Below are 12103 nucleotides of genomic sequence, written 5' to 3'. Positions count from 1 at the left end.
TTGATGATCTCCATATAATTAAAATGTTTTCTTTCCAAATTAATTTGTAGATGTGCATTATATCAACGCTTGGTAAAATTATACTTGATTACTGGTGTGTAATCTCTGGCCTAAATAAGAGAAACTGAATGACCATATTCATTACAATACAGTTATATATATATATATATATATATATACACACACAAACAGTTAACATTGTCTTTAAATTGTACAGTTAGTGTATTCTGTAAATACCTGTAGTTTCGATGAAGATAAAGAATACTCTGTAAATAATTGAGTGCATTAAGGCTGTATTTCTGTATCAAACAGAGCAAACTATTGAAACAGTCCAAGCTTTACGATTCCTTTATTTATTTTGATGCCATTTTTCTTCTTCCCCTTTCGAAAAGCGCTGATTCACATTGGGTGCGGTTCCATGTGTGGCTGAAGCCCTCTGTTACCTTGCCCAGGTAGCCATTGCACCTAGTGAGACAGTAAACTCTGGAAGACTATTTAACAGCAGAGAAGTGGGGGTGGGGGGGGGAGGGGGAACATCATAGCCAGTAATGATCAGGACCAGTAATCCTGACAGATACCCCAGCCCCGGAACAAGGACACAATTATGGTGTTCCTACTGCTAGTCCATGTAAATCAGGTAACTCAGCACAAACTGGAGATCAATCCTGGGACATTAACATACAATTACATACTGAGCCATCTTCTCTATGCTCTCATGTTCTCGTTTGTTTCTTTTTTACTTAATTTTTCATCTTTTTGTTTGGGTTTAAGTTGGAACAAAAAGTATCTTGAAATCATTGAATCTTACAGCACAGAAGGAGGCCATTCAGTCCATCATACCTGTGCCGACACTTTGAAAGAGCTATTCAATTAGTCCAGCTTCTCCCTACTCTTCCTCCAAAGTCATGCAAAATATTCCTTTTCAATTATTTATCCAATTCCCGTTTGAAAGTTATTATTGAATCTGCTTCCAACACCCTTTCAGGCAGTGCATTACAGATCATAATAACTCGGCGGAAACATTTTTCTTCTCATCTCCCTTCTGGTTCTTTTGCCAATTTTCTTATATTAGGGTTAAATTAGTCTGGGAGCTGCCTCCAAATTCTAGGCAGAATATATAGACCATAATCAGGAATGCCACCAGGCATCATGATATAATGCAAATAAATGATCTCTCCCCACGTCAAATGCCAATACAATTTTTGGGGAAATATTTGTTCCAGTTGATCATCTGTCCACAGGTAGGTTGTTTCATGGCATTTCCCTTGTATCCAGTTTATTCCTCTTAATTCCAGATTGCTTCACTTGAACTATCTTTTGGCATTAGTTGTAAGTTGCAGCTTTGGTGTGTGCCCTACTGGTGTAAGGGCAGAAGCAATGAAAGAGCTGCAAGGTTGTACGAGACTTTGGCCTTGGTGTGGACCAGCATTAAATGGGAAACAGACCAGCAGACAAATCATAGTGGCGTGCATACTTGGGCTATCTATCTGCTAAGTGTTACTGTTGGTAGTCTTACCTTGGTAGCCTCTTTAACGTGTACCACCTTCATTTACATCTGTTCCCAGGCCATGCAGGTGCTCTACCCAGTGTTGAGCCTAGTTGCCACTTCCCGCCAAGTGCACTGCCATCCTCCAGCGAGAGTGCCCTTGAGGGGTAGACAGAGCAACCCCTCCTTGCACCCCACTTTGCAAGCCATCAAATGTAGTGTAAATTAAACAATCTGTAAGGAATATCTTATAGATTCACAAAATCAGCAGCTCAGATAAACAAATGAAATAACGCAAAACCATTACAAGAGTTGCTTTACATGCACATTTCACAGTCGAAAGACAATCAAGGACTATTTTTTTTCCCATCACATAATCAACCAGATTGTATTTTATCTCATTTATGTTAGTTGTTCTTTCAAATGGCCCCTTCCTTCTACTGTTACAGGAATCTCTTTGAACCCCTCGACTGAGCAATTAGTGACAGCATTGGCTACCTGACATACCTTCCTTAACAGGATTTCTCGGAACAGTAAATAAACCCAGGGGTCAAGGATCTGATTTAAAGATGCCAGTCTAATGGCTATGAGGAAAAAATTGCAATTATGTTGCAGCTCAGTGCTTGGGGACGATGGCTTGTCTGGTGATGTGTAGCAGTGATCCGAAGAACTTTCAGTGTAAATCATTTTCAACATCAGCACCTGGGAAAAATATGATTAAAGACCTTAGTATTAAGCAAAAAAAAGCAATCAATGATATAGTATGTTTAATTGTACACCTACTGTTTCCAATGATCTGCACTTACTCCTCCTGTCCTGAAGCAGGTGACTCGTGAAGGAGGTGAAGTTTCCTGCACCTATTTTCTATGTTTCTATGTTTCTATGAATGCATATCAGGAATTCAGACATATGTCCCATAATTAAATTAATGGACAGAAGATGGCTGGGAACGCACCTAAGTTCTCAATATATGCTCCCAGCAAGGGAAGCTCCACATTAGGGTGCCATTTCATAAAATTACTCCTTTCAACATCCCTACATTACAACAGTGACTACACTCCAAAAGTACTTCATTGGCTGTAAAGCGCTTTGTGACATCAGGTGGTCGTTGTGATGTATGCACCTGTGAGTATGCTCACGGGTTTTTGGAGCTGTTACATTGTGAATGGCTTAGCCAGTCACGTGATGTTCACAAGACTCAATAGAAACCCAGTCAGTTGGGTCTAGGTTAACCATGATGAGGTATACAGTTGTGAGCCTAGTGGATGAAGTGGTAAAGTGTAGTGTGATTGTTAAACTTTTGTTAATAAACCAACTAGTTCTTAATAGCAATGTGTTGTTATGAATTCTTAAGCAAAGAACCCATGAAACAAATACTTTACAGTTGTGAAAGGCGCTATATAAATTCAAGTTTGTCTTTTTTCCTAATGTTCAAAATATTACAAGATAATTATGGAGGAGGAAGACCATTCGGCCCATAATTGTTCACCCATCTAGAAACACCCTTCAGCTTCCTCATTGCAGTATCTAATTGTTTCTTAAACATATCCAAGGTTTTCACTTGCATCATTCTACTGAGAAGTCCATTCCAAGTGTTGGTAATTTTCTGCATGAAAAATAATTTCCTGAGATCAGTCCTTTTGAACTTGTGTCCTTTTGAATATTCACTATTAAACTTTTCAATATATGTACTATATACCTCTATACAATCACCTTTCAGACACCTCCTTTCCAGGCTGACTAGCAAGAGTCGCTCGAGTCTTTTCTCATAAGTCAGAACCCTGATACTAGGAAACAGCATTGTGACTCTTCTCTGCACTGCCTCCAGAGCTTGAATGTTTTCCCTGTGTCTCAGTGACCACAATTGGACACAGCATTCAAGGCATAGTCTGACTAGAGCACTGTGCAGTTTGATCATGACTCCCTCTGACTATTTTGGTTATGTACTTCAATATTCTGTTGGCTTTGTTGATTGCTGCTCTGCATTGGCTGAATATATTTAGTGAAGAATCTCCATTTCACACTTAGCTATTTCAGCACTATTCACAGAATACATGTGTTGCTTGTTTTTCCATCTTATGTGCAGTAGTTTGCACATCTGCATTAAACTTCATCTGCCAATTATATGTCCACATATTTATTTTGCCAATCTCACTGTAATTTCTGAGCTGCTTCCTCTGCCCCTCGCAGTTTGGTATAATCAGCAAATTTGACCACTTTGCAATAAGTTTCTAAGTCTTCTACGACATACTTTTGGAAGTCTGGGGACACAGAGGTGGAGAATCGTCTGGGCCTATTTTCGGGCCTGGAATGGGTGCTGCGCGGGTAGTATGCACACAACTGGGTTCCCAATTTCAGGCCAGCCTCAGGCCTCATTAAAAAAAAGTTCCGAGAGCCAACAGCACCTGTCACGCTTTCACTGGTCAATCTCCCACTTTGCGAAGAAGAATATCAGGCACTTGTGGGCAAGAGGACTTAAAACAGGTGTTAGGTTCTTTACATATGTAAATTAGGGACCCAACATCTGTTGTTAGGCACGACTAAAAAGTGGCCTGATTCAATTTCAGGTCGGACATTTTTAAGGTGTCCTTGAAGCACAGGTTGTTGGCCTCCAAAATTGGGCTTCGATATGTTTGTTTTACGTCTGTAGTCCACTATGTCATACGGTACAGTCCACTTCAGATGTTATTTCCTCAAAGAAATCGAGCAAGTTGGTTGGCCATGCTCTTCCCTTTCTGACTACTGTGTGCAAAGTTATTATTGTACAGATACACCTTTACTCCTGCTAATTGATTCCATTAGTTGACCTTAGTCTTTTGTAGAATTCTGGGATAAATACCATCGATCCCGAGTGTTGTTTCAAGCCCTTTTACCCTAATGAGGAAATGTGTTCCATTTCCCAGGGTGGCTATTCCTTGCATTGTTGGGGGGATGAGGGCGGGGTGGGGGGGTGGGGGCGTGTGGGCAGTTGGAAATCACTCCAGAAATATATATAAAATTCTACAAAAAATAAAAGGTAACAAAAGAAAACAAACAATAAAAAGGAACTCAGTAATGTTCTAACATTCACTCTAAAGTGCAACAAATACACCCTCCAGCAGGCTCTTGGCCACAATATCTGAGGCACGTTCAATTTCTCTTGAGCCAACAATGAGCAAGAAGCAGTATCTAGGAAAGAGAAATTGCGTAATTGTTGATTCATAGCTGCGAAAAAGGGCTTCCGGCTGCACATGTTTAATAAATAAATAAACAAGGAACCATGAATCCTCTCGAGCTCTAATTGGCTAATAATAAAATTATCAGGAAGATGTAATATGTGTGTTTCCTAATCAGAACATAATTCACCAGAGCCACAAGATATGAAAGGACAGAACTGTGTATGCATCCTCTACAAAAATGATGACTTTTTCTTCTGTTCCATTTATGAAAACAGATGATAGAAAACATTACTAACAAATAGATAAGTAACTGGGGTTCACTTCTGAAGTTAAAATTAACCACAATTATGTGATCACCTACATAAAGTCATATTAACCCTTAGAGTGCTGACATGTTCAGTGAACTTGGCTCTGTTTTCAGCTCATGTTCTGTGACATTGAAATAGACACAGAACTACTCCAACGCCAGGAACATAATTATTACTATAGTAGTAACCCCAAACAAATAAACTAAACACCTGGGGCTAGAATTTCCTAACAACCCGCCAGTGCCCGATTGCCGCCCAAAAGACCGGCAAGATTCCCAAGATTATCACCGGCGAAAACGTCCCAAAAAAATGAAAAAAATATGCCCAGCGCAAAAAATGGGCTTTGCACCCCGATTCTCAGCGGTAAAGGTGAATTTTGGGTCGATTGGGCGGTTCTTAAAGAAAATGGGCGATAATTAATACATTTACTAAAATTTTATCCCGGGTTGGGCCTAGGAGGAGAAAAACACTAAAAATATTTTTTCAAAAAACGTAACATAAAAAACCATAAAAACATTCTCAGAACTCTGTTAACTTAAATCACCATAACAGAATTTTAAAATAATTAGTAAAAAACCAATTACTTACCTTTTTCTTGCAGAGTTACTCACCTGCCGCCCAGCTCCGCTAATTCTTGTGGGTGGATTTTTTATACTTACCTATGGGTCACCACTGAGCCAAATATCACACCATGGCGATCTGTGGATGGTGCACGCCAGCGGTTCGCTCCCCAGCAGTACTTTGAAACCGTTGGCGTAACTCAGCTGGGCAATTCCTCTGCCGAGAAACCGAGCGGTGAGCCACTGCAAATTCTAGCCCATTGTCACATAAAAAATAAGCACTTGGAAGATTTTGCTTGTGGTTTGGCAATTGGTTGGGAGGTAAGAAAGGAAGAAAAACTTGCATTTGTATAATGCCTTTCATGACCTCAGGATGTTCTAAAGTGCTTTACAGCCAATGAAATACTTTTGAAGTGCAGTCAATTTGTGCACAGCAAGTTTCCACAAACAGCAATGTGATCATGACCAGATAATCTGTTTTAGTGATGTTGATTGAGGGATAAATATTGGCCAGGACACTGGGAATAACTCCCCTGCTTGTCTTTGAAACAGTGCCATGGAATTTTTTTATGTCCACCAGAGAGCAGATAGAGCTTCAGTTTAAGGTCTCTTCTGAAAGATGGCACCTCTGACAGTGCAGCTCTCCTTCAGTACTGCACTGGAGAGTCAGCCTAGATTTTTGTGCTCAAGTCTCTGGAGTGGAACTTGGACCCACAACCTTCTGACTCAAAGGCGAGAGTGCTACCCACTGAGCCACGGCAGAGCGTAAGGATAAATGGTTTGTTTTCTGATTGGTGGGATGCAACAAGTGGTGTTCCCCAGGGATCTGTATTGGGGCCTCCGCTGTTCATATATATATATGTATAAATTGCTTGGGTGAAAGAAGTAGAGAGTTGTATATCCAAGTTTTCAGATGACACTAAGAAGGCACAGTAAAAGGGATTAGAAAGTTACAAAGGGACATAGACAGACTAAGTAATTAGGAAAAACTATGGCAAATTGAGTTCAATGTGGGGAAGTATGAAGTCATTCACTTTGGATCTGAGGAAGACAAATCAGAATTATTTCTTAAAGATGAGAAATGAGGACCTACGGAAAAGCAAAGGGATTTAGATATCTGTGTGAAAAGATCACTAAAAGCACAGGTACAAAAAGTACTCAAAAAAGCTAATGGAATGATAGCCTTTATCTCAAGGGGCTTGGAATTCAAAAGTGAGGAAGTGATGCTTCAGTTGTACAGAGCCTTAATCAGACCCCATGTGGAGTACTGTGTTCAGCTTTGGGTACTGAACCCCAGGAAATAAATATTGGCCTTGGAGGTGTAGAGGAAAGACTTACAAGAATGATACCAGGGCTAAAAAGATTAAATTATGAGGACAGGTTACATAAGCTCGTTTATATTCCCTTGAGTTTAGACAAGTTAGAGGTGATCTAACTGAAGTGTTTAAAATAATAAAGACATTTGGTACAGCGGAGCCATTTAGAAGTGAAATCAAGATACACTTTTTCACGCAAATGGCAGTGGAAATCTAGAACTCTCTCCTGCAAATGTTGGGTTAATTGAACTTTCAAGACTCAAATTGATAGTTTTTTGTTAGGTAAGGATAATTAACATAATACTCTATTTTGTCTACTTTTTCTAACTGTAAAATTATATTTTTTGTTCTACTTTCCTGTCCTTACTTGCTTTTAAAAATTGTAAATTGATCGCCAGAAATAAGCTTCAAAGATTGTTTTTCAAAAAATTTTCAGATTAGTACATAGGTATTCATTTAGTATTTTTATATCAATGAGGTACACTAACAGATTTCATACAGTTGTGTGATTCTGAAACACTGGCTGAATTCACTACTATAAGTTTTGAATAATGCTTTTGGGATCATACTGATAAGAACATAGGAATAGGAGGAGGTCATACAATCCCTCGAGCCTGTTCGCCATTCAATGAGATCATGGCTGATCTGTATCCACCTGCCTTGGCTCCATATCCTTTTATAACCTTGTCTAGTAAAAATCCATCAATCTCAGGTGACTTTGATTTTAAGGTTCTGTCTCCAGTCCTAGACTACCCCACCAGCGGAAAAAGATTCTTTCTATCTACCCTAGCAATTCCTTTCAAATTCCTAAATATCTCAATCAAATCACCCCTTAATCTTCTATATTCCAGGGAATACAAGCCTAGTAATCTTGCCACATAATCTAACCGTTGGAGCCCTGGTAACATTCTGGTGAATCTGCACTGCATTCCTTCCAAGGCCAATATATCCTTTCTAAGCTACGGTGCCCAGAACTGTACACAGTATTCCTGTTGTGGTCTATCCAGGCTTTGTATAGCTGTAGCAAAACGTCCTCCCCTTTAAATTCCAGCCCTCAATTTTAAAGGCTAACCTTTATAGCTAATTTGTTATACCTGAGCACTAATGATCTGTATACATGGACCCCTGATAATATGTTCTTGTTCATAATGATTGCCAGAAGCAAAGGATTTGAAGAAGTATTCTTATACATGAATAAAATCAGAAATTGCTGGAAATAGCCAGATTAGTCAGCATCTGTTCTGGGTGTATATCCTTCTCATGAAGGGTTACCCACCTGAAACACCATAACTTGTCTTTTCTCTTCACAGATACTGACTGACATGCTGAGTATTACCAGCATTTTCTGTTTTTATTTCAGATTTCCAGCATCTGTTTTTTCCCTTTTTCTTTTAGATTAACTTGGTAGTACAAGTTCTGATAAAATAATCATGAAAACATGTATCTATTCTGATATGAAAGTGCCAAATAAAAATTATGGTTACAGTTAATACATAGAATTTACAGCACAGAAACAGGCCATTCAGCTCAACTGGTGTTTATGCTCCACAGCCTCCTCCCACCTATCTAACTCTATCAGGATAACCTTCGATGTTTATCTAGCTTTCTCTTAACTGAATCTATTCTTGTCGCCTCAAATATTCCTTGTGGTAGCTAGTTCCACATTCTCACTACTCTCTGGGAAAAAAAGTTCCTCCTGAATTCCCTATTAGATCTATTAGTGACTATCTTATATTCATGGCTTTTAGTTCTGGACTCCCCCACATATTGGGGCTGAATTCGCATCCCCTACAGGTGCGTACGAGGTGCACACGCGCCCGTCGGGGCCCCACATGTTCCAGGTTTAGGCATGCACTGTGCACGCGTCGAAACCTAGAACTTGTGATCTGTCAAAAATCCTTGTGACCGATCGTACAAATCTGAAGGAAATGGGCAATTGCAGGCGGAGAGTTGGGCTATTTTTCCTGCTTTTACCAGCGTAAGAGTTTAACAAAATAGAAAAATAAAATGTTATCACTTATTTATATATTAAAAACCTTGTCCATTAAGGTAAGTTTATTTTTAGCCCTGTTAAACCATATTTTTAAAAAAATGCCAATTTTTTTTTTGTTTAAAATATTTAATTAAATGGCATTTTAATTAATTTTAAATATTTTAAAAAACTTATTTCATGTGTTTTTGTATTTTTGGGGGTATTCCCATTCATACTTATGGCAGCTCCGTATAAACGGAATGACCATAAGTATGAACAGGGATCCCCCTACTTTCATTGGTTGGGCCACCCCACGTGATCCCAGGGGCTTGCGAAATGCCTGCGCCCCTGAGATACATGGGACTCTATGCAGGCCTACACGTAGAGGCCCAGGACCACAAGTCGCTGAACCTCCCGGACCACCAGGTAAATTCGTCGATCTTTATCAAATCGGAGGCTTATGCCCATGGGATGCCTCGGTCCACAATTTCTGCACCATCCTCTAAGTCTACCCTATCAAACCCTTTCATAATCTTAAAACCTCTATCAGGTCACAACTCAGCCTTCTCTTTTTCTTGAGAGAAGAGGCTCAGCCTGTTCAAACTTTCCTGACAGGCATAACTTCTCGGTTCTGCTTTCTTCTGGTATAATTTTTTGGGTTAAACCAGGTATTGAATGGAATGTTACATGTATATTTTCGGACTGTAAATGGCATCAAAATGACAAAATGAAAATGGAAGAGAAATTACACTCCTGTCTGTGTGTTTATCTATATGTGCATATGTGTCTTTACAGTTGTAAAGTTAACTAGCTATCATGTCAACATTTTATTTTCAGATGTAGGGATACGGTAGCATAGTGATTATGTCATGGGACTAGTAATCTGGAGATGTGAGTTCAAATCTCACCATGACAGCTGTGGATTGTAAATTCAGTTAATTACATAAATCTTGAATAAAACAGCTAATATCATGTAATGATGACCATGAATCTACTGGATTTTTGGAAAAATCCCAACTGGTTTTAGGGGAGGAAATCTGCCGTGCTTACCCAGTCTGGCCTATATGTGACTCCAGACCCACAGCAATATGGTTGATTCTTAACTGCCCTCTGAAATGGCCAAGCAAGCCATTCAGTTGTACCAAACCACTACAACAAAGTCAGCACTGTGGGAGTACCTTCACCACATGGACTGCAGCGGTTCAAGAAGGTGGCATCACCATCTTCTTAAGGACAATTAGGGATGGCAATAAATGCCAGCCTTGCCAGCGATCTGTCAAAAAATACATTTTTTAAAAATCATTTGGATGGAGTTTCCCGTCCAACCGATGAATGAGTCTCAGTTGTGATAGGTGCGCTGATGGGCGCGGAGTCCGATCCTGTAGCTCATGTACCGCTGCAAACAATGCTTCATTTAACACTCTTCAAATACCCCCGCGTTCTGTACAGCACGACATATCGTGGGGAACTGAAGTGCAGCAGAGCTTAGTATTCCTTTTAGTTACAGGGAAATAATTCAAACTGAAAAATGTTTTCTTCCAGCTTAAGACCACAGTATATCAAAAGGCATTCTGCAAAATGAATACATTTGGATGTGAGCGCTATGCCACCGAATTATTGTTAAATTCTTAAACCACAAAATAAACTTACTGCAGTTATAAATGTAAACAGTATTTCGGAATGTTTATAGTATAATGTCGTTCAAATGTCAGATTTCATGGCGGGATGATTTGTTTTAAATGTGTGCGTTAGGTCGCCTAGCAGACAACAGTCAGACGTGTCTGTAACTTAAACACACAACTCACTGATACTGACAGCACAAAAACACTCGGGAGAAATGTTACTGGATTATCAATGGGGCAAGTTACCGATTTCATGTTGCCTCACGCATGTTCCAAGTCATCACCATCAGTAAAACAGCTCTCCGGAACCACTGCCCGCTGGATTTCGAGGTATCTTTAATACAATTCGTTTCAACCTTTAGTTACTAAAAGGTCATCTTACTGGAAGATCTATTTACTTACCAGGAGAGGGGACCAACAGACACAGAGCACGCACATGATGCCCATCAGCTGGATCAGTGTTTCCACGGTGATCCTCTCCCATTGCTTGTTAGCGGACGATATCTTGTTCTTACAGCGAACTACCAGTCCTCGAATAGTTGCGACGTTACAGCTCAATGTGACCAGCAAGGAGGCGATACCCAACACGGTGAAGGTCGAAGCAAAAATGGTGTTGCCCAAGATCTGGCTGCCTGTGTTGATGAAGCACCAAGTCCCCGGCCATTGCAAAGTGTACCTCCCAACTCCGACAGTGGGCAGCAAGGCGAAGATCACCACGCTGACCCAGATAGACAGCACCAGCAGTTTGGTGAGCCTGGTTGTTATATGGTTGGTGTAGTAGTGGGGAGCGTGGATAGCCAACGTCCTTTCAATCGCCATAGCACTGGCTAAAAACAAGGGGCAGAGCCCAAATGTAGTCATGGAGACCCCAAAGAAGGCGCACAGGGCGCCGGATGGGTCCACTCTGCCCCACTGCCTGTTGGTCAGGTACACTGAAATAACGACGGGGCTGATGAGAAGTTTGCCAGTCAGGTCAGTCAGAGCCAGCGCTCCAATAATCAGCAGAAAGGACTTCTTCCTCTTGTTTTCCTTCTTATGGTACGACCTGTACACCAGCAGCAAGGCGAGCGTGTTACCCACGATGCCGGTGACCATCATGGTGACTGGGAAGACCACGGACACCGACACACACTCCGCAGCGCTGACCGAGGACATGTTGCTGGGCTGCCCGGAGCTGGAGTTGTTGCTGTCCCACATGCTCTCCTCCAGTGACTGCTTCCACTGGCCGGGCTCAGAGTCCAAGCAAATCGAGCCCATCACCGCGCGGTGGGGTTCAGTGTCCGAGATCTTTTTGCAACCAGTTTTATTCCGCTCGGCGACCTGTTGGGTTGGAGACTGGGACTTGCACAGCCAATGACCATGGTTTTCGCCTCAGAATGCTAACCTCGGGAGGCGTGTTCTCCAACAAAGCCAACCTCGTCACTCTTGGATCGATCAGAGAAGAACAGAGGATCTTTTGGCGGAGGAGAGGAGGCGGGTTGGATGAATGGATCAACTATAACTGACACAAATAAATTCAAATTACAACAGCGACTACACTTCAAAAGTACTGCATTGGCTGCAAAGTGCGTTGGGACGGTCCTACGGTCGCGAAAGGCGCTGTATAAGCCGCAAATTCTTTCTTTAAATGAACTTACAAATAGATTAAGCATTAGATCACACTAACCGGAGTCAATAACAT

The 12103-nt window shown here is 40.9% G+C and overlaps 1 protein-coding gene across 1 annotated transcript; it reads right to left on the bottom strand.

The window, feature by feature from the left end:
- Positions 1–207: 207 nt before the first annotated feature.
- Positions 208–11658, bottom strand: ptger3 (prostaglandin E receptor 3 (subtype EP3)). The gene is made up of 2 exons (XM_070886127.1): positions 10825–11658; positions 208–2188 (listed from the first exon to the last, which is right to left on the bottom strand). Exons 1-2 carry the CDS (start codon positions 11617–11619, stop codon positions 1889–1891), a joined length of 1095 nt encoding a protein of 364 aa, XP_070742228.1. The 5' UTR covers positions 11620–11658; the 3' UTR covers positions 208–1888.
- Positions 11659–12103: the final 445 nt, after the last annotated feature.

Source organism: Pristiophorus japonicus, chromosome 8 (assembly GCF_044704955.1).
Source record: "Pristiophorus japonicus isolate sPriJap1 chromosome 8, sPriJap1.hap1, whole genome shotgun sequence".
NCBI lineage: Eukaryota > Metazoa > Chordata > Chondrichthyes > Pristiophoridae > Pristiophorus > Pristiophorus japonicus.
Note: the sequence above shows the minus strand (reverse complement) of the source record. Positions and strands in the feature narration are given on the sequence as shown.